The 24,237-nt window shown below is 41.1% G+C and overlaps 1 protein-coding gene across 2 annotated transcripts in view; it reads right to left on the bottom strand.

Moving 5' to 3' along the window:
• Positions 1 to 24,237, bottom strand: part of spop (speckle type BTB/POZ protein) — an 87,589-nt gene that overhangs the window by 34,357 nt on the left and 28,995 nt on the right. For both annotated transcript variants that reach the window (XM_020605411.1, XM_020605412.1), the window contains 3 exons: positions 4,427 to 4,687; positions 3,392 to 3,513; positions 1,833 to 1,984 (listed from right to left, as the gene is read on the bottom strand). In XM_020605411.1, the coding sequence (XP_020461067.1) occupies positions 1,833 to 1,984; positions 3,392 to 3,513; positions 4,427 to 4,504 (352 nt within the window). In that variant the 5' untranslated portion in view covers positions 4,505 to 4,687. The remainder of the gene's footprint in view (positions 1 to 1,832; positions 1,985 to 3,391; positions 3,514 to 4,426; positions 4,688 to 24,237) is intronic.

Here is a 24,237-nt window from a genome sequence, read left to right as displayed (position 1 = left end):
CTACACAACCTGCACCGCAGGGGGTTGTACACAGATTCACATTCGCCTCCGATTCACACACACTTAACGTCTCCCACCTCTCCTCTCCTCTCCCTACCTCCCAACCACCCCCTCCTCCCTGCTTCCTGTACAGTATGCTGCAGGGTACTGGGGAAGGGGGAGGCAGCCAGAAGGCCTGATAACCAGGAAGCGGTCACATCTGGCCCTCACTAATTCAATTCCACACAAGTTTGCTTATCCTCCCCATAACATAACCTAATTTTAAAAAAAAGCCAGGAATTGCAGGCGCATTCATTTCAAATTCATCAATGGGGAGAGAGGCGGACGAAGACTTGTAAAAAGGTTGGGTCTTTTTTAATTAAAATCAAAATTGCCCCACGCTTCTTGGAATTATATATTTACCAGAAATGAATCCAACCGGCAGTGGTTACACAAGCCCATATGGCTATCAATACTTCACATTATAAGACACATTTGGAGTATTAGACACACTCCAACTCCAGCACCTCATACATTTACAAATTTCAGGGCCCCAAAGACACAGGTGTGACAAGAGTTTTTAATTTTGAAACTCTCAACTTTGAGAAAGCCTTAGTTTTCTGCTGAACAGTAACTTCCATGCAGGTTGCAGTTTGTCATTAATGACTGTAATCATTGGTCTCATCCGAGACGGCGATGAGTCAGCCTACAGACGGGAGGTTGAGCAGCTGGTCCTGTGGTGTAGCTGCAACAACCTGGAGCTGAACACGCTCAAAACAGTGGAGATGACAGTGGACTTCAGGAAGAGCCCTCCCACCTTACCCCCCCCTCACCATACTTGGCAGCACTGTATCAGCAGTAAAGTCCTACAAGTTCCTGGGCTCCACTATCTCCCAGGACCTGAAGTGGACATCCAACATCAGGACCATCACCAAGAAGGCACAGCAGAAGATGTACTTCCTGCGCCAGCTCAGGAAGTTTGACCTGCCCCAGGAGCTGCTGATACAGTTCTACAGAGGAATCATTGAGTCTGTTCTCTGCACCTCCATCACTGTCTGGTTTGGCTCAGCAACCAAACAGCACAAGTACAGACTTCAGCGAAAAGTCAGGACTGCAGAAAAGGTCATTGGTGTGAGCCTGCCCTCCATGGAGGACCTGTACACATCATGGGTCAAAAGGAGGGCGGAGTGGATCACTGCAGACACCTCACACCCTGAACACAATCTGTTTGAACTCCTCCCCTCTGGACGGCATTACAGGTCGCTATGCGCCAAGACAACCAGGGATAGGGACAGTTTCTTCCCCCAAGCCATCACTCTGATGAACACTTAACCAATGACAGTATGACTGGACAATAACCCTCAGTGTAACACCTGTAAATATACCTCGTACAGATTATACAGATTCGTACAGGTCTCTACTTTTAAGTACTCTGTTTTTATTCCTACTTATCCCATTCCACAATGAGCATTCCTTGTTTGTCTGCATTGTTTACTCTCTGTTTATACAGCTTATTTTGAATTGTTTGCACTGTTTGTTGCTTGTTAATACTGCTTATCTTGTTATATTACACAGCCTTATGCTGGTTTACTGCTTACTTGCCCCTTGCATGGGGATACGTACATACACATTGAGAGCCAGTGTACCAGAGTCAAATTTCTCATGTGTCTGACACACCTGGCCAATAAAGCAGATTCTGATTCAGATTCTAATGAAACAACTTATTTCCAATGCCACATTAAGAAAATTATTGAAATGGTAGACAGTTATAGATACTGAAAATGAGGACTCATGTTTCAAAGTGCTGGTTAGTAGCAGTTAGGATTGTTTAGGCCCTGGTGATTTTGACTTACCCATGGCTTTGGTCTCTTCTCCCTTGGCATTGAGGATAGAAAACTTAAACTTGGCGCGTACTTCACTTTTCGGGCAGCTAACCAAGAGCAGGTAAAGTGATAGATAGTCTTTGCTCTCCTCATCCAGACCTTTGGGATTCACACGCAAGCACCTAGGCAAAAGTAAAAGAACCATACCATAAAGACAGGAAGCACTTTTCTAAATGTTGGTGCGCTATAGTAACATTGTCCAGTGATGACAGTCAGGCTATTAGTGAGTATGAATGTATTTGAGGCATATTATGTAAATATTCCTAAAAATATTTCCTCCTTTATTTTGGAGGCAGACCTACCAATTTCATCCACAACCTCTTTCTTGTGCCTCAGTGCCTCATTCTGGTTTGACATGGAAGTCAAAATGCAGTGACATCATGAAATTTTCCCCACAGTAAGTTATATTTCAGCACCAGTGATTCTGCAATTCATGCTACATTACATAACATGAAACCATCCAAGATATATCTGTTAAAATATATGTTATATCGCTAAAAGGCAAAAGGTATTTATTACAAAGCTGGAATCACAGCCTTACTCTGTTCAGTCCATAAGTTTTTAGTCTCTCAGAGTTTTACAAGTCCCATTTCTCTTATTGGATTGTTGGTAACTCCTTGATCCTTGCTTGACCCGGAAGTCTGCCATCTTAAAGGACATCCCAAAGGTCTTATTCCTGCTCAGAGGAGTGAGGATGCTATCTGGAGAATACATATGCGACGATACACGAGAACATCCTTCCATGAGCTTCCCTGAAAGCCTGAGCAGTATGACACTTTTTTTTTTTTTTTTTTTTTTTTTTTTTTTTATGGGAGCCACCATATGCATCTGTTATAACAGAGGCACTATTCCCAATATCAGCATTAGATCAGATGCCCATATGACCTCATGGTACTCTATTCTGAAGGCAACTCAAAGTAAAACAGTCAAAGGGCAAATCTCATTCACCTCTCGCAATGTGCCACTGCAGGGCTTTTTGACTACCTCAGTGAGATCCACACAAGAGATATGAATGACTTTTCCCATTTTCTGACACCGTCTCTTCTACAGAAGGCGTTATCATCAGTTCCCCTTTGTTTTTCATAAAGAGCTGGTAAAACATACAGTAAGCTGAACAGTTAACTGACTATAAGTTTTAAATATTTTCCCCATCTTGGTATGCTTAAAACCATTATCCTGATATTTATACAGCTTTTATTTTTCACCCTGAGCCTGTTACAATGTGAGAAACAAAAATGATACCAGATTTGAATAAATTCAAACATGACAAAGTGCTACAAAAAGATTATTATTCCAAACATGTGCATGTAAACATCAGTGCTCATCCAGACATGATGAACACACACAAGACAGCGCTGAAGCAAAAGCACGTGGATGCTAATGGATTTAATCTATAGAAAACAATGTTCTCCCTGTTAAATGTGTAGCACGTGGAAACTCCTTGAGAGAGGACTTTGAGAAAATGTTCCCAAAGAAGAGAGATTAGAAACTTCAGTATGAGAAAGATGCAATGACCAGACTTCACTAACCATTTGAGTTTGTCGTTGGCTCCCGAGGAGAAAGTAGAGCTTTTGATGACCTCTCCCATCTCTTCACGACAGAAACTAAAGTTGTTGATGGTCCACATGTAGGAGAACTTCACCACTTTGATCTGCGGAGAAAAGACACGGGAAGGGCTGAAACCAGATCTCTTTATTTATATATCTATCTATTCTATATGGGTAAGTGGTGTTTGGTCAGCCTGGACTTCAAAACCGCACATCAATACTGCCTTTGATCTTAATAAACACCAACAACAAACAAAGGGAAAGAAGAAAGCATATTGTAAAAGCAGCAAGGAAAAAAAGCTATTTTTTTAAGGACAGAGGAGATGAAATAAACATCATCAATGACATATTTTATCTACTTTGGCTCTTAAGAGGACAATGATAGCAAAGCCTGTACAGCAATGGCTGAAACAAAGGCAGTTTTACAGTATAGGTAACTTTTAAAAGAAAGAAAGCACCCAAGATGACACATTTTATGGAACTCAAAGTAGGTTTAAAATACCAAATCAGTCAGGAAACTGGAAAGAACCACATCTGGTTCATGTCCATTCTGTCAAAAGAGCAAGAATGGGCACCGATGCAGTTGATTTTCACTCAAAAAATTCTAATCAGTCTTACTTAAATCAGCTCCAAGTAACATTATACAAAATCTCTACAGAACAACAAAGAATGGACTATCAATATTATGCTCTCTGTGCAGTAACATGCTAATGTCCCGCACTGAGGAAACCAAAGAACATATTTCTGCTGCAAGCAGCCCTCAGGTACAGTATGAGGTCGATAACACATCGGATCAGTGATCTCACTCCCCAGTCTGTTCAGTGGTAATTGTGTACTTAATCAACCACAGGAAAATATGCATTTACATAAAACTGATTAAACCACCATATTAAACATTTTTCACTATGGTACAGAGTCCAGGAATTAAAGCTCTGCCACTAGTTGTACTTAAACCAGCTGTAACTGGTATAAGTTATGTATTCAATTACAGACCCTTCCTCATACATCCCTCCTCACCTGAGTGTAACACCAGCTCTCAGCCACAGGGCCGCTGGACATTTCCGCTGGGGGAGGGGGGCTTGGGACTCTAGACATTTCCTTGATGCAGAGAAAACCTGAATGGGGCCAGAGCACCAGCCAGGGTTGCAGTATGTAGAGAAAGCGAGCGCCAACAATCAGTCAAGTTGGCCACCAGTCAAACAACACCTGGTGTACGAAGAGCCGAACAGAGATGAATCCAATGCCACAGTGTCCACACTCCAAAAAGCTACGGGCACCCTGTAGGGACACAGAAACACAGCCATTAAAGTACGACTTCAAACTAGGAAGCATATTACTGTGAAAAACTGTGACCTTGTCTGTGTGGTTTAGTGTAATGTGTCTGTGTTTGTGTGTGTCAAGGCCATTCCTAATTGAATGGTTAGTCTAAATGAGCAGCATTTCCCAGTAAACAGAACATAAGGGCATTGAATTCATTTGTTTTAAAAGAGGCTACAGCATTCAAAGCACAGCAGCAGCGTGCACTCTGCTTAGCTGAGGGAAGCCTTCCTTTATCTGCACATGGTTTTGTCTTTGTTTTGCTTTGAGAGGAGCAGAGTGTTGTGCCAGCCATCTGATTCCAACCAGACTGCACCCGTCCACTGTGGCACTAAATGAAGGGCAAGACTTAAGACTTTATCTCAAGCTGCCAGTCTGTACTCACACACACATGGTCATTCAGTACTTTCAAAAAGCCAGTGCAGGCTAAGGAAGGTCAAAGTTGTTTTTTTGTTGTTGTTTTTTTACAAGCACTGGCACCCAGGATTTTTCATTCTGAAATATTGCTCTTGTGATTTACACTGCAACTGCCACATCACCTAACCCTCTCTCTTTGTGGCAAAGGAAAACATCCTCATTATTTTTGTCTCATTTTTGTTCCCTTGCTATAGAAGGAGTCTCAAGGAATTGAAAATCGTATTGGGAAAAAAACAGAAAAATTGAACATGCAACAGTTCGGATTCAAAGCTTCATTTCTCTGCTGCCTAAATCTTTCATTTCCACTGTTCCATCCCCTGCTATTCTCAAGTTCCTCTCCACACATTTCATACCCAAGTCATCACAAGGTCAAGGGATCCGGCTTTTCCCACTCAACCTGCACATCCCCGCAATGTCCTGCCAAAGAAACCCTTCCACTCAGTTGCTTAATTAGTGGCTGATTGAAAGAGATTTTCAGGACCTGACTTGGCAGAAACTGAGTATCAGACAGAGTGAGAAATGAGAGAAGAGGTGAAAAGTGAGAGAGACCTCTGTCTCCTGTCTTCAGACATGAGAGGTGACACCCAGACCTTGACAGGTCCAGACCCAGACAAGACTTAATTAATGTTTAGAGATAATGCCAGCATCTGATCTTCTTCAGTCAAGAGCCCCCCCACCACCTTTTCTTCTTTTGTATTATTTGTATCTGATGAAAAACACTGGTGGCATTTTCGTTCAGTAAAACAATAAAATATTAATCACAAAAGCTGGGAGAACAAGGCTGTGCTGATTTGCAATTTAAATTACCTGAGACTTCCTGGTAATTAATTATAGTCTATATGAGTGAGTGAGGGCATACAGTGTACATAGGATTTCATGTGTGTATCTGCATGTGTGTGATCATTCAGGCTTTGTTTCACAGCACACAGTATCAGAAGCTAAATTTACTAAGTCCTTCTCTTCTATCCTATTCCTTAAAGAGCACCATGAAGGCCAAGTAATAAGAGGGAATCAATTTAAGAAAACATGACAACACTAGCAGCATTACCAACAGCCTCACGTCTTTTTAAATAGACCCAGATGACACTTAACAAGAATAAAGCTAAACATTTTTTTTCCCCCTCATCCTTTTCATGACAAACATCAAGAGCAAAGCACCGGGAGGAGATCAGCAATAACAACTCAGGGATTGAGGAGATGTGTGCTAATTATTGGACAGTCTCTCAGAAGAAATGTCTTCAGATAGTTCATTTGTTTTGGGAATCATCTGATGAATAGGAAAAATAACTAATATAATAATGATAATGTACTCGGCAAAAATAAAATACTGTAAATGTTGTCACATTACAGTGGATGCCAGGCAGAGATTTACAAAGACTGTGCTCCCCCAAAAGCTATTAAAAGAGAAAGTAAGAAGGCAATAGGTTATAGTGTTTGTTGCAGCAACTTGGGCTCCACCGGCACCTCCTAGGTGGGATGAAAAGCAGCAGCAATTAGGATGAGGGTAAGAGTGCTGAGAGAGCAATGTGAGAGCGTAAAAAAGTTCTGGTTCTATACAGTATACATCTTAATTTTATCTCCAGCAAATACAGCAAACTAAAAACTGTCAATAACCCATAGTGCATACAAACACCCTGCAGTGAATACTGAGGTCCATCAGATCCTGTTGGAATGCAACACTACAGTTTTTGAGGGCTGTGTTATTTTTGAATTGCATTGGAATTTCTACCTTCCCTCAAAGTCTAAACAATTAAACATCGTGGACTTTACAAAAATAATATTTACAGCATGGCTTTTCACTCATTAAACGGTATAAGTGTTCATGAGCACTCATCTATATACAAAGAAGAACTCGTGCAACACTGACCACCACAGTGACAGCCCAAGGTGACATCTTGGATTTTTGTTTTGTTTTGTTTTGTTTGTTTGTCCACCAAACAGTCCAAAACACAAAGATACAAATTTTAAAATGATAGAAGCCAGCAAATCTTCACACTTCAGAAGATGGAACCAGACAATAGTTTTCCATTTAACGACAGATTTTTTGGCCACTTGGGGGCAACAGAAACAAGCTGTCCTTTAACTGATATGCTGCACTGTTAGGACACGGACACAGTTTCTCACATATTTAGCAGTTAGGGAGCAACATTATCATTCTTCGGAGTTGCGTTTTTCGCCACCACAAGCGGAGTTTAAAATTGCATACTGATAAACTGACTGCTTTGTTTAAGCCTAGACTTTCATTTCTGTATCGAAATAGACATAGTTTTAATGAGTGTTACAGGAGGCAGTTACAAGGTACAAGCAACAAGCTTATCTGTATAAAACTACGGCAATATACATTTATATGCATGCATCTGCCACAGCCTTATAACCACTGGACTCAGTGTAAGATGTTTTATTGAAGATCCCTTTAGGACTCACTATTGTGAACTAGTAGCACTCTTGTTTGTGCACATCTGCAGAGCGAGAGGGGGGTGAAAGAGCTGGTCTTGTGTAATAATGTGTTCGCCTGTCAAGATGCGTTTCCCCTAATAAAACCCTGCTTCCAGTAGCGCCCTTCTCTGCAGTTATGGTTAGGATAAGGTTAAGGTTCAGGTTAGGGGAAACATCTCGATGGAGAAACAGATTCCAATGACACAACACTAGCAAGGAGTTCAGAAACTCATAACATCATTGTGCAGCCAAGAGAGAGAAATGGCTGATAAATACCAATTCCACTGCTTTCAGTTACAGCCAACACAGCAGCACAGCCAGTGAGGAAGAAGTCAAAGTGAAAAAGGAGGCAAGGCTGAAGAAACATGTAAACCTAAACACTTCTTTCCAACAATGGAAAGAGCTCTGGGATTAGAAAGGCTCTTTTTATGCTGGACAGGTGTGTAAATTATTTGCTATGCTCGACACGCTGGATTCTTACATGTCTGTTGCCCCGGTTGCTAGTGTTGTTGATGTGGTAATACATGTTCATGAATTATCAAAATATTTTGTCTCTTTGTCCCAGCACCCAAAACTCAGGAAAGCAGACACAGTTTCTTTGACAACACTATGATGAGGTTTCCTAGCACTGAGATTCTCATGGTTCCAGCTGTTTCGGCTGAACTGGAACCATGAAGACCACAGAGTAATCACTACAAAAGCAAGCAAGAAAGACATTTGTATGCATCTGGGTGGGTTCTGTATGTACAATACTGCAAGTGTGTGAATAAAGTAGAGAGGAGGGAAGGAGGGCGGGCCTCCTTCTTTCCACATCCTCGGCCCCATACCTGCTTACAGGAGAAGGGAGGCAGATGAGGAGAGTGAGACCTGCCGCCCATTTATATTCATTACAGAAAGACACTCTGCTCTCTCTCTGCCAGTCTAGCCGCCATCTCCCTCCATCTCTCTGTCACACACCTCAACACCAGACAAACCAAGAGACAGATAGATTCACTTCTCCTGTATAAACAAGAGCTAAGCAAGGTGATGCTACATCACAGAGTGACATTAGAGGCAGCCAGCTGCCCAGATGTTGACCAGGCCACTAAAGCCACACCAAATACAATAACCACACCACAAGCTCATGACACACTGGATAAAATCATGATGCTCTGTTCATGGTAATAATGGTTGTACATGGTAATACCATACATTTCTGCGCATATGTTACCTCCATCTGCAAATCTAATAACATGAACAGCTTACAATGCATATTTACACTTGAGGACACATTTCTGCTCATTTGTTTTTCCATCTGTACTCGTAACAGTTTGAATAGCTGGTGATGCATATGACACTTGCACAGCCATCCCAACTTGCAAATCTGTCTGTGAAGACAATGCATATTTAGGTGAGTTATGTTCAATATGTTATACCATATTTAGATATGGTACTCTAATCTTTACTACAGTTGTTCTCTTGTGCAAAAACAAAAACACTTACTGGCATACTTTCACAAAACCTTTCCTGGTGTTTATAAAAACACTATCTACTAAAATTGTAGTGTTAACGACTGACATGGAATCTAACAGACCTAAGCATCCACAGCCTCAGTAGTGGCCTATGAAACTATAAATGCTTATTACACACCAGAAACAAAATCTGCAAACAGAAAAATTTAAACTGCCATTTTTAGATCTATACCTGCCTTTAAGTACAAGTGAATGCAAATGTACTAATGCTAAACTGTCAAATATTAAACAACAGCATATCCACATGCATGTGGAGCAGTAATCCCATATAATTAGACTCACATCATCACTTTCCTTCTGTCTTCTGGCTGGCTGATGGTGAACAATTAACTCAAGGACCTCGGCCTAGTAAGTGCTCATGTAGCAGTGTTGCAGAGTGGACTTGGCTGAGCTACTGTTGAAGTAACTAGTGAGGGGTTAGCCTACACCTGTATGCCTATGTGGCTTTCGCAAACTACCTCCAGGTTCTCCTTTCTTTTGGCCTAGCTGATCGTGAAGCTGCTGTCTGAACTTAACTATCACTAAGTGAAAAACAAATTGTTTCATCTTCCTAAGGGCAGAGTCACAAGCCAACATGAAAGAACTAGCAGCAAAGAGTCTAGGCTCTCTTAAGCAGAAATAAATTAATTATAAAAGAGAAAAAAAAGCCTAACACGCATACACATAAGCTTTTACCCACACACACGCACACACGTTTATTTTCATTTTGTGTGGGGACTTTGCATTGACTTACATTCATTTCCTGGAGAAATGACCATAACCTAACCTTAATCATAATCACCACTTGCTTAATCTTAACCATTACTCTAATCTTACCTTAAACCTAGTCGACATTTTAAAATTTAAATGGTGGGGACCAGCATCTGGTCTCCACAAGAAGGTTCAAGTACTCACAATGGGAGTATGTAAACAAGTATCAGTCCCCACAGTGTGAGTAATACCAGGCGCGCACACAGATGTGTCTCCATCTAAATTCCTTTTAACTTCCAAAACTAAAGGGAAACATCAAATACACAGAACCACCCACTAGCCTCCCCCTTAGGGCCTGACTTCCTGCTGGGAGGAGAAGAAAAGGACCAGCATGGTGCTGAGACACCGCCACCAGGTGGACAGGGAGTGGAACGGTGTGATTTGGCTGAAGCAGAAAAAGCTGCGATCACAACAGGAATCCTGGAGTGTTTAGAGGGTCACCTTGTCAACAATAGGTAGCAAGTGAAACAGTGAGGTACAGAGACAGGCTACAGAGTTTAGAGGGACAGACTACAAAGGCTGAAATCATGCCAAAAAGCTGAGGCTAAGTGACAGAGTGTTGCAGCTTTGAGCACATGTGACCCATTCCTGAATGTAAATCAAATGCCCACATGCTAGCTCACTTTTCCACAGCTTACAGTCGATCCTGAGCTCCTCTTTCCTCATCACTGTGACCCTCTTCCCTCCAGCTCTGGTGAAAAATCTGACAGATGTTCAATGAAGCCTGTTCATTATAAGGTAAGATTCCATTAAAATCAGACATAAGCTTCAGCGAATGCTTACACGGAGTATGTGCAGATGCATTTGGGGGAACAGTAAAATTGATTAAAAGTGAAACAGCTGACCCCCATTTATAAAAATCATACACAGCTGGCTGGAGGTGCTTTTGCTGTCAATTAAGCACCCACACAGGGATCATATGAAAGAAGTGATTCCAACTCTGTTATGTGAGATTCAGGAGTTTTGGCAGGAGACAAGTAGACGGTCAGGAGAGAGGAAAGCAGACGGTCATGAAAGAAGAAGGCAGATGCTCATGAGAGAAGAAAGTGGCACCGAGGTGTGTCTGACATGAACAGTAAGGAAATCGAAACTACATGAGAAGCTGCCGGCAGGACTGGCAGGAATTGCCTCTCAGGTCTCAGCAAAAAATACACACACGTGAACAAAACTGATTGCAAAGCATGTATGAAACCACGTCTGCTGTAAAACAGTGTCTGTCCATCTTGCCCGAGGCAGTGCTGATAGCCCTGGCACTTACTCAGAGAGAAAGAGAGTGAAAACATGGATAAGAGAACGCCAGCAACAGTGGGTGCACATAGGACTGAGCGCAAACTTGGCAGCAGGTAGGGCAGACACTGGATTGGGTCAGATCCAGGGATGCAAGAAGTGTGATGGATTAAGAGGCGCTGGCAGAAACAGAGGCTGCTCGCTGAACCGTGGAGCAAACTCTGGTGAAACAACATCACCATCTTCCTACATAATCATTGATTGTCTTTTCTAACTCCTTGTCTCTTTCTTCCCTTTGTAAACCATCACCTAAACCCCCCGTTTTCCATCTTAATCCCAGTCAAAACTGTTATGGAACCATGCAACGCCACACTCCTTCCTTACTGCTTTAGTGCCTCATTTTTAACCCACTTCCTTCTTTAGAAGATATAAAACTGAAAAAAAAAATTCATTTCTGCAGCTAAGATAACAAAAATAACATAAGTCATGTCAATAATGTGAGGTGTCCTTTCTGATGTTCCTCAAATCTCTGCTTTGCTCTCATGTTGCAGAGCTTAACAGCTTCTGTGTGACTCAGCGTCGTAGGATGCAGGTTCAGCTCTAAACCCAAACACAAACAAAAGAGCTTCCTCAACATAACATTCACCTACTGTACTGTATATGTTTAAATCATCTTTACACATCATTTACTTTGGTCAAAATGTTGAACCTCAGGTCTGTGTAAACAAATGGATTTACCACGGTCAGTTTCAGTCCATTCAATCTATTTACATACTTGTTCAATAATTTGCACAGTCAGCTATAAACATCCAATATTACATATTCAGTTAATCAACCTGCCAGAAACATAAAGGTCTCAGTCGGCTGACACAGCCCTCTAAAGGTCCTGTACTGTTGATGTAACAGTTCTTTGTGGTTTACATACACACACACACACACAGTCCTTGCAAATGAGGCCCTATGTGTAAGGAAATACAAGGCCACCCTGTCAAAAAATCCAGCTTCAAGCCCCACATCTAAAGCCTTTCAGATTTTCATTACACAGCTACTCCAACATGGTCAATTAGCCCGCTCTACTCACAGCACACTTAGGTGACTAAACCTACCAATACTTCTGCCCAAACACATGACAAACACATGCAGCAGAGAAAGTCAAAACCACTAGCATATATATATATATACATATATATACACACACACACTCTCTCTCTCTCTGAGGCAGGCAGCCAACCCACAGTGGGCCCATGTAGATAAGATAACAACAGAGAAGTGCTTCCTGCATGACAAAATGATAGTGGCTGGAGCAGGTCCCCAGCACTCTCTCATTCTCCAACACAGACATTCATTACTGAAACACAGCACAGTTTGTCAGACCATCAAAATAAACATCTTTGTTGACAGTGCATTTCTTCTTTTTCTTCTGAACTAAACCGCCGGAGAACATTGTGCGTACAACAGTGTTCGCTCACTTGCACTGGAGTAAAGCTTCTTGCACCTTCCACACAACCGTGCTGATGTGCTCTTACATATTAGCCTCCCTGTTTATTTTCAGCCCTGCGAGGGCTCTCTGCATGACTTTTCATTCTTATGAACTGAGTGGAGCTTGATGCAAAAGGGAGGAGTGAATGGAGGGGGAGGGGGTTGTTTTGTTAACGCACTGGGTGCAATGATGCAATTTATAATTAAAATGCAAATAGAATGACAGGGAGTCTCTCCTTCACCCTGTTTTCACTTTACTTCGACATTCTCAAGGGAGGCCCGTCGCTGCTCAGGATCTATGTATCCAAGTCAGTAAATCAATTTTCATATGAAGCGCTGACATCAATTACAGATTTAGGCTATACAAAACCTCAAGTATGAGCCACTGCTTGGCTGAGAGAAAATTCGAGACGCATGGGCAGATACATCAGCCTGTGGCTATAAAGCATTCTTCTACTTTGCTATGATGATGTGTGAGGGACCTTTAGAAGCTCACATCCCTAAACTAAAGGCTAAAAGCAATTATTTCAGCAACAAGAGAACACAAGCCCGTCTGACACATCTGCCACTTCCCTATCTCAGTTTTGACTATAGCTTATCACAATAGGTGGCTCACACATTCCCTAAGCTTCAATCTCAACAAACAACAAAGGCAAACAGTGTGGAATGAATCATTGAGTTTTTTTTCAAAAGTACCCCTGACAGGAAAAAAAAAAAAAGCTGGTGGGTAGAGGCGGCCTTTTTTAGTGGTTGTCCTTCAGAGTGACTTTGTCATGTAACACATTTCCAGCTCAATTATCTGCATCCAGTGGATTTCAAACACATTTAGCAAGGACCAGAGAGCTTGGTAATTAGCAGCAGCCCTGGCTCGTAAGGGGACCAAAAACAAAGCCTGTCTTTAGCTCTATCTTTATCCCCTCCGCTATTCTAATCTCTTCTGATCCTTCTCTTTTCTCAGAGGGTGTTGGACGTCATGTATGCACTCAGTCAGTGTTTTTATATGCCAACAGGTTACAGTTTTTATAGACCAAAGCCTGATCCAAAATGAGACAAGAACAGGCTGTGGGGTTTTAAAGATCGTTATCTGTTCTGAAATACGAACTGTTTCTTACATCTCAAAAACAGTACATAGCAACGTAGCATGTAGAAGAGTAATGACTCTTTGATGAAGACAGACAACCTTTGTTTTTCATACAAGGGCTTGAAAAAAATTATCAATAATTACAATGCAATACAGTCTAATATTTCTATATTTGGAAAACAGGACTTGTAGTTGTGATGACATTTCACACAGTAACGCAGCACTGTGCACAAATCGATTTCCAAGCATAAAGGTTACGACAGACTTTGGTCACCAACCTCCTCCTCATGCTGCTTTCCATTTTAATTACAGTTTGAAATCATGTCAACTTGCTTTGGCACAGGAATGCTGCCTTAGGTAAAACTGCTTTCTCTTTATCCCCAGATACGTATAAAGGCTCATTTCCGCAAGGGACAATTTAATCTTCCCCTCACCGTCCCCCTCCACTGCAGTGCTGTGTAAAGAATCACTCCCTATTCACAATCAGGTGCACTATACTTACATTCAGGCATTTTATTGAGGAGCGGTTTTCTGTGTCTAATATTTATGTTCCACAAAGTTATATACAGTAAAATGGTCTGAAATCTTACTGTACAGTAAATTATTAATTATTATATGTTTAATATACAGTATAGAGAAGAGTGGGGGAATAAATAAGGGCACATTGTCAGACACAATGAATTTTTACTCCCTTTATTCTCCATTTTCTCCTCAACATATCCTCCCTTCTTTGTCTCCAACCATTATACTGATCAACAGTGGCAACAGCAGTACAAGTCACTGAATTTGTGAGATGTCAAGTGAAGTCATGTGGGAAAGGGAGGGACAAAAAAGGAGGAGTGGTGCGGGGAAACCTGATATGAATCCATTAAAGGGAAACAAAAAGAATGATTTTTTCTAATGTATTCTCAAATACAGAAACCAAAGTGGGAGCGAGGTTTACCAAACCACCCATTTAGCTGTTTAGTATCCTCTCACACACCCAAACTGCATCTGTCTCTACAGACAAAAGAGCTAGCTGGGAAGACCATCAATGAAAATCAAACATCTTTCTGTTACGTAGATGTGTCCCAACTGTTGGTCTTTCCATTAGCATAAAGTACTTCAAACCCAAGTGGATTCATGCACACACAGACAGAATGAACAGGAGCCAATTAAGATAAACTATTAACTTGTTATACATGCATATCATTGTGCTGAAATATGGGGTTCAAGAGCAGCCTAGTGCCATGTGGGAGGAGGGGTTCAAACTGGCATTCTTCCACACAACAGCCTAACTCAATATTCCTGTTTCTTACCAAATATCACTTTTAATCTCCTCCTCCTTGGAGAAGCTTACATCTGAGACCACTCACCAGGAACCACTGAGGCAGACAGCCACCGTACAGGGTCACTGTAACCACTGTGGTCCTGGGTCATCCTTTGTTGAGGCTGCCCTCTCAAGAGCAATGACGGAATTAACTGTACCATCAGGAGTGGAGGAGCAACAAAGTCTGTGAGGGGGGTGAGTGCATCTACAAAATGACACATTTAGATTTTCCATTTCCTACAGACAGTCAATGCTGGTTTTATCCATGACCACAATTGTTAGATGACTAAGACACTGTCCTCATAACCATGACAATTTAGGTTCCCCAACCTTGACAAAGAGGTAATATGAACCCAAACCACAATGTTTCCATAACCCATATATAGTGAGGCCACATGGAGCCTGCAGAGCATCTCTTTGCAGCTTATCGTTGTCTCGGCTTTACATGTAGGCCTGAGACTTAGCTGCCTGCTGTTGGTCTGCTAGTAGGTACTCACATCTCTGAATACATCAGCTGGCATTACCTGGCTAGACTGTCTGTTCTCAATCTACAGCCACCATACCAATGTGTCCCCTGTCAAAGATGTCCTGTATTTCAGAATAATAATGGTCTTGCAAATTGCATGCTTAAGAGACATGCAGGATGATGGCACATCACTGTTGACATGACAAAATAGCCTACTGTAAGTGTGTGTTAGGACTGGGTCTGGGAGAGTGAAAGACTGTTTCACTTTAACTGCTGCTAACAGGCATCGTCTCAAAACCCTTTCTTAATATTGTTTATCACACTCTAAACCCACCAGCTGTAAATGGTTCTGTTTCATTTAGTAACAGGTGTTTGTTGCCTTTTTCACCAACAGCATTAAGTCTAACATTTCTACAATACATAAATCCTGTTCCAATCTTCTCATTTTCAGTTATTTAACCCCAGTTTTTGCTGACAAACTAGTGGACAGTTTGTGTCAGTTACCACCCACCTCTAGTGAATTTGATGAGATGTTCTCTAAATTAGGATGTGGTTTCCCCCAGTCAACAGCATATACACCTCTCACTCCCCTGGCTGTGTCCCTAACTACCTCAAGAGTGCACCTGTCCAGCCTTTTCTAAACAACAACAAAAAAAAAAAAATCTGGCCTTGAGCCCTCTTGATTCCTCTTCACATATACAAGAACTCAAAAGTCAAGCAAATTCTAAACTTATGCTTGAAATGCTGCAAAATGTAACATGCAATAGGCCTATTTCAATCTGCTCTACTGAGGTGAATAAATTGTATTAGTGAATGCAGAAGCTCAGAATACATGTCAACAAGAAAGGTGTGAAGTCTTCAGAAGCACATAAATACACAGCAAGTGGTTATTCTTTACTGATGTGAAGCCGTATTTCATGGTTCAACACCCAAAGTTGAAAACAGCATGTACTTGGTAATAATGTAATACACTACCACAGCCATTGTACAATTAATTTAATGAGTGAAAGCATCAATCTCCCTATTTATCCAGTAATTTGTCAACCAATAAAAGATGTTTTATCAGACGATTTTCCATTCCTTACCATTCACTGCAGATACAGAATTCACATAAATATATGAAAATAAAAATACTGTATGGAAACCCAGCACCACAGACTGCTGAGGAGATTTGGAGAATGGGAGACAAGTGCACACAGTGTTCTCTGTCTTATTGCTTTGCTGTTGCTCTTTTCAGTGAAGGAAAAGGAAAAGAAAGGTAGCTGCACTAATAAGTTCAGTTCTACCCATTGGTTACACTTGGTACGACAAGGGTTACTCCTTTCTGTGCCCCAACGTCACTCTGCCTCCCAATTACCACACTTTCACACACATACACACAGTCATTCATTTGTATTCAAGGAGAATTTTAAATGCTTTCCGTGAAGTTCATAAAAAATGGATCATCTCTTAAAAGTACAAGTGATCTCCTCACCTTTTATACATTGTTATCTATACATTAAAGAATACATATATTATACAGTGAGGCCTATAAATTAATAAAAATAACAGTGCAAAAAAAGGATATGCCAGTAATACTAGGCACAAAAATACTGCTGGTCAGATGGGGCATTAAGAAACTTTTAAAAGAGAATTGTCAGCAAAACTTAGTTTAAGTAATACAAGCCTGTACTGGTAGTAGCTCACCGGTTTCTCACATTTTTAGCTAATTATGCATAATAAAAAGTACATCAATGGCGTATGGTATTTTAATGTGGTTCTAGGTGAATGTAATTTTCTTCTGAGGAAATACATGGTATTAAATACACTACAATTTCAACAGTTTAAATATTTACATATAATTTTCAGGTGACATTTTTAGTATTTACTCCCAGAAAAAAAAAAAGCCAGAGACCCTGAGATAGTATTGGGCATTGAGTGCCTGCAGTCATCGTCTGTGTGTGGCTGCTAGCGCCTAAATGCCAACCTCTATCTTTGCAGTAGTAAAAGTGGAAAAGACTGCAAAGTTGCAGCCACAAGCTGACGCTCTACATCTGTGAATGTGTCATATCATCTGTATTAATCAGGCAGTAGGTCTGATTTGACATCAGTTCATTACCTGCACACACGGGTTCATAGAACAGCCAGAATGGAGGAATCAAATCTGAACTCCCATAGCACTATTAAGATAACAGCCACAAAATAACTGCTGGCGTTAGTAAAAGTGACAAACCCCGTATGTCATCATCCAAATCCAAAGCCTTCCTAATTCATGTTAAGGTTACAAGTGTTCCCCTCAATATTGTTTGCAGTCCTGAGCCTTTTGGATTGTCATCAGATGGTGCCTGGTGCCGTAGTCAGTTCTGAAAGCAGGAAATGCCAGGCAGATAAAGCTGCTAGACTACCACAGACACACACTCACACACACACACGCAGTGACATTTCAGATCTCTGCAGTGAATCTGGGAGCGTAACCAACAGTTATGCTGTGAATCCAAGCCTTCCTAATTCATCTCCCTCTCTTTCACCCTCTCTGAGAGCACTCCTGCGCTCTTACAGCCCTAAAACCCATCTTCTCCACCTATAGCACCGTTGGAAATTACTCATGTTAAGTATTCCACCTGTTTCATCTTTTGTCTAAACGGCCCTGACAAATCTGTCACATCAGGCCGTCTTTGGTCGAGACTGCCACTGAGATTATCACTCTCTAATGAAGTCATTTGAGTCAGGCAGGCACATTCCAATCTCTGAATGGCCAATCAAAAGCAGCAGAGAGCCTTTCTGTGCTCCGGCAGATGTCAAAATGATGGCAACAACAGGCAGTGATGGACGGAGGGACGGAGTCAGGTAAACAAAGAAAGCAAGACAAGTAAAACACACAGCAGTGGAGAGGCAGACAGCATTAATCTTATACCACAGTGAACACCAAAACACACCATAAAGGCACAGGGATAATGAGAGTTGCTAACAAACGTACATTAGGTAATATGAGAGAAAGGCAAATAAACAAGCAGGTTTTGTGACCTGAGAAAAACAGAATAAAGACAACAGGAAGCAAAAATGCCCTGACAGATAGCGCATCTGCAAAAACATAGGCAAACAAGTGAGGCAGATATCAAAACAAATCAGATTCCTGTCCCTGCAACTTCAGAAACACAAAATGGACTTGTTTCGAAGAAGTAACTAAGTAAAGGAGTTTTTGTTCAGAGTCATGGAAAGAATTTTCTAATTCAAATATTTCTGTGTAGTTTTGACTGTGAGATATCATCATCTACTTGAGTATGCATGTAAAGCGTTCCATTCTGGAATCATTTCTTGTTGTTGATATTCAGCCCAAAACAGCAGCACTGATTTTAAGAACGTGAACAACTGCAGTTTTAGACATCCGTTGTCACTTGTTGCTATTACAATATCTAAAGTATATCAGTTAGGTATTTGTGAAAAGAAGAGCAACATAGTGAGTGAAGTACGGATGTGCGATGGATCATCTATAATTTCATGCGCTTCTCTGAGCACAGATTTTAAGAGGATAGGGGGAAATTCCCCCCCACAAACCCTCTACTAGATAATAACACAAGGGCTGTAGGTGGCAGACTGACTTGGAGAAGAGGTAGTATAGCTGAGAGACATCAAGTATTGTGCTATTTTCACTTCATCGGACGATGTGTATTATCTTAGTTAATATACCTCTAAAGCAACACTGGAACAGTCAGCGTCTGACAGAAAAGCTTTCAGGAATGTACCTGCTGTGGGAAAAATATTAGGACAAGTTGAATCTTCTAAATTTGAGTTGAGGCTGCTTTTAGTAAACAGAGACACTAAAACAATGTAGCACTTAGTACCAAACCCTGACAGAATGAAAGTCCTAAATCTGCACCAAGCATTACAGTTAAAATATACAAACCAAATATCTGGTGGTACTGCAATAAAAGTAGAAATTGTGGCTCAAATAAACGCTGAATTTAGAACTACGTCACTGGAAATCAATCAATATTGTGCATCCCCAAGGTATGCCACAAATGTGTATTCTCATCCATTGTGTGTTTCACTGAAATTTTACAAAACAAGAGTTTGGCTGAACTCCATTTAAACTTGATCTGCTTAAAAGCAAGCAAATCACACAAGACACCCATAGGAAACCAATCTGCATCCAAGTGTTCCACTAGATAAGCAGTGGCTGTCCACCTGGTGTCCTTGAGTGACCAGTGATAGCTAACAAGGGCGGTCTGTGGTGTCATAAAAAAACAGTCTGGCTGAAACCAAACAAGAAAGGAGGATAGATAAGGAAGCAAGCCAGAAAGAAATTAAACCAGTAAGCAAGAAATAAAATGAAGGAAAGATACAGTTTGGAAAAAAGGCAAAGCAGACTTAGTCAAGAGTCAAGACGTGTGGTCGCTTGAAAAGTAGCCCAGAGGAAAAAATATAAATAAAACAATGGTTAACCAGCTCTGTCACACTTAATAAGGAGCTCAGAGAGACAAAGGAGAAGGCATAAGTGGAGGGAACCACAGGGTTGCTGCAGCAACTTAAATTAGAACCGGGGATAACAAGAGAAATGAGAAGGTGTGTGATGACCCAGGTGAGAGAGACAGACAGGGGAACTGAGAGACAAGATTCAGAGACAGAATAACAGAGCTGCCTTCACCCCTGTGAGTAGCACTTACGCAATGTGATAAATAAGATTATTGGAGCTGTGCGAATATTATGGTGAAAATGTACAGACACAGTGTTTAAAATAATAACTTCTACTTCCGGTCACAGAGTCGATTTTAATTGCATAGCCTATAATCACAGTGAATCTCTAAGGGTTTCTCAAAATGAAGAAATAAAAATCCCTCGAACTTCATTAAGAACAAATAAAAGAAAGGTCTCACTGAGATATTTCTCAATATACAGTGAACTGTATACCGAAAATGATTTTTATAACACTGATGCACATTTGAAAGCACCTATTTCACAACAGCTGACAGGCACACATTTAGCCATGAGGAGTTATCAAGCACCTTTCTCTGTCTGCTTGGAGGTTGCCAAGAGACAGATAATGCCAACTGGAGGCTGGCAGTTTATAAGGTCTGAATGTTAAGACCCAAAATGTCAATACTGGTCCCAAGAGAAGAAATAATTAAGGTGTAAAGATCTAAGAGGCTTGTCACATATGGCTGGCCAGCTGTCACATCTGTCTGCTCATACTCATGCTGGTAACAACCAAAGCTATACTAAAGCAGCAGCAGCAGAGTATGTAATGGCTGAGCAATAAATATCAGCTGACTGAGCTACAACTAAAGGCTTGCACACGAAAGCACACCAAATGAGGAGAAGCCTGGCATTTAAAACAATGCACAAGCTCCACTTCTCATTTTAAATGAGCGGGTTGTCGCAAAATTCCCTGTGGTTCTACTTCACACATTCCCGGTGTTCGGTGTTATGGGAAGCAGCACTGCAGAACCAACAGAAGCGAACAGCATTTCAGAGTAAAGTATTTATCACTGAGGAACTCCTGCAGGATGTCAGATCAGCAAGTTTTACCTCTTAGGACAGCAGGGTGCTGCAGTGACATTCATCACCTGCTGGACTTTCAGTATAGCATCTTCCCTGATGATGTGCCACTCTGAGCCACTTGTAATTTCCAGGAGAACTGTCCTGGGAGACGTTCTTGCCATAAAATGACACCATTGGTTTGTTCAAGTTCTTACATAAATTTATGTTCTGTCTCAGAAACAACCTCTGAATAACTGAATATAAACATGTCCTCTTTCAGCAGCAAAGCGTGGGACCTACTTGATTTCTTTTAAATGTGACCGCCACCTTTTCCTCAACCTAACCGAGTAGTTTCAGTTGCCCAAATCTGCCCATGTCTAATCAAAATTCCCCTTTTACAGTACTCTACTTGGTAAGGAACTGACAGACAACCAAGGTATAAGGACTTTCTGGTCATGCATTTAACTTCAATCTCTGGCCAAAAAACAATTCTTCACTGTTAATACCTTTATGGCCTTTGCAAATCTTGTTTTGGTCTATATCAGGGGACAAGCTGTTTCTTTGTTGCTTGTATGACAATTTTCAATTCACCCATAACTGATCAACAAAAGACATGGGTGAGGCAAATTAAACCAAACTAATCCAAATGCAATTCACATCATGTCAGCTGAGCCTTGTGGGCTTGCAGTCTTGGTTCTTTACTTGCAGTGAGCTTTACCACTTCTTGTGCGCTTCCTTCAGTGTATGTGCCATTTGAAGCATCCTGGAAGCAGCACAGTTAAAGTGCATGCCACATAAATGCAACGACCACAGTTCCGGCTGGGGACCGCTGTTGTCTGTCATACCCTCTCTCTTTTTCCGCTTCCTGTCTGCATTCTTGAAACTGTTTGCTAAATAAAATGTCCCAAAAACTTTGAAAAAAGCCTTGTATCACAATTATTTCAATGCATCTTAAGAGCACCTGTGCCCTTTGGTTCATTCTGCTGTGCTTGACTTTTCAAGCATATGTACTGTATTATACGACAGCAGCCATAAAACTACATTTCAGGGTCACTTTCATAGATGAACCTCTAACTACTAACAAAATACCTTGCAGTTCACTTGAGCTCCACATCTCCCAGTTTCCTGAAAGGGAATGAAGAAACTAAAAGCACAAGGGTTTAAACTGAGTTCAAAACTGACTGGACCAAATGCAACCTGTTTTAGACAACTGGAATGGACCTGGTGAGGTAGGTTTGGGTGTATACTACGCAACTATCTGGAATCAATGTTGGGATGTGGTTGTGAGTGGCAGGCAGTTGAAAGTGTTGACTGGCAGGTCAGGTGGGTGCTGTGGTCTGCTAAAGGCTGCAGATCCAGTTCCTCTGACTGATCTCAAGTGGCTTCAATTAACTGGAGCAGCCGAGTGTGAGGATGGGGACCTGGAGGGCAGACAAGCCTCCAGACAGATTCTGGGGGGCAGGTGGCCGGGGGCGAGTTAAGACGAGTGGGTCTCTCTGACAGGTCCTCTGATGCTCCACCAACTCCAACCTTTCTCCATCTCCTCTTAGCTAATTACTAAATATCCATATGGAGACACTTGTCACTGTGATCACAGCAAATTGGTTGTAACTGCAGGGTCAACATGAACTTCTTTCACTTATGTATACACACTGTACAGGCATACACTCTCAATCAGTTTCAGTTTCTTTAACAAAATATGGCAAATGTGGCAAAATATGACTAATAATGACTTTTTTGCCAATGATGAAGACAAGAAGCAGCTCACAGCCTGAATTTCAGGGTTCCAGTGCATGTCTGAAAAGGGCTTATGACTGAGACTAACATGGGCTTTTGATCTCAGGACTAATATTACAGCTAAATCTAAAAAAAGCTGAGAATATTAAAACCTCACATGATACACACACTAGTTTTCAACATTTTTAATACTGAAACTATTTTGAGTTTCACAAAAGAACAGAAATTAAGTCCCGACCAGAAAATCCAGTGTCACAGTTAATGCCGCAAAACCACATTCATGTTAATTCTGCCAGATGCTCTATGATAATGTAAAAAAGGAGGTGATTAAAATTTTGCAGCATTTTTCCAGATTCTACACACAGATGGAATGTTCTTGGATAAACTATATAGTAAAACTGATGAAGATGCTGCCAAGTGAAGTGACACTCCAAACATGTGGTAACACAGAGAATAGTTCTGAACTGTGCCCTGGATTTTCTTGTCTCTGCACAAAACTGTGCGAAAGATTCATTAGGTTAATTTTACCTGTGATGGAACAATGAAACAGCAGATAAAGCATTAACATGCTAATATGTCACATCAATAATGCATCTGTTATTTGCTAGTTCTTCCTCTCAGCATACTCACGCGGTAAAGTGTGGATCTAATCACTTCTAACTGATTAGAGTGTGCTATTTTTCCACCGTCTTTTCACCCAGCTTTTGTTTTTGCTGTCTTGAGTTCTTGCTAGTTTTATATTACCTAATTAACATGGAAAAGTTTTGGGGGGGTGGAGCCCTCTCCCTTTTTTTGGCCTCTCATGGTAGCGCATCCTCTGTGCTTCCGCCCTCATTTCCCCTTCTAAAACCTGATCTCCTTCCTCTTTCCCCACTTTTTTGTTGTTTATTAGAACTGGATGCAATTTCCACTTTTAAATGATGGCTCAATACGACCTGAAACTTTTTACTCTGCCGCCATTTATATGATCAATTGTCTGCTGCATCCTCTGTTGCTATTTGGTATTCCTTCACTAGTAGATCTTCTGTCACCTTCATTCCTTTTGAAGGTTTGTGCTTTCTATTCAAACCATCCACCTTATTTCTCATTCTGGACCATTCATCTCCTCTTACCCACTATATGGTTCAATGCTAGCCAGTGGAGAATATCGTAGGTGTTGGCTTCTTGAAAGAAAAACTAAATGTAGCTATATAATACACTGACATAACATGCTTCAGAACAAATGACTACAACTATACCCTAACAAATGTTTAATATCACGTCTTCCAGTGCAAAACAAACAACTAAAACTAACTATCAAAGTCAACTAATGCCATTTAGAATTCAAAATAAGCACTTCCAGCTTAAATAAACATGTAAATGTAATCATCTGTGGATCTACAACGATTCTAGTCTGTACACATGGGCTAACAAATCAGTGCGGAAGAAGGCACCAGGAAGACTGCAGAATTCATTAGATGAAGTGGTAACAAGCTATTTAGGACATAAAACCTTTTATTTAGCAGTATTAACATCACTTTAAGGCTTTGAACTTCAGATAATGTGGTTTAAAACATATTTCAAGACACCCCTCCCTCCACAGCATACCTGTCATATTCCAGTTCTGGCACAGACCGATACCCACACCCCCCCACCCCGCCA

Source organism: Monopterus albus, unplaced genomic scaffold (assembly GCF_001952655.1).
Source record: "Monopterus albus unplaced genomic scaffold, M_albus_1.0 scaffold70.1, whole genome shotgun sequence".
Taxonomy (NCBI): Eukaryota; Metazoa; Chordata; class Actinopteri; order Synbranchiformes; family Synbranchidae; genus Monopterus; species Monopterus albus.
This window is presented reverse-complemented; position numbering and strand designations above follow the sequence as displayed.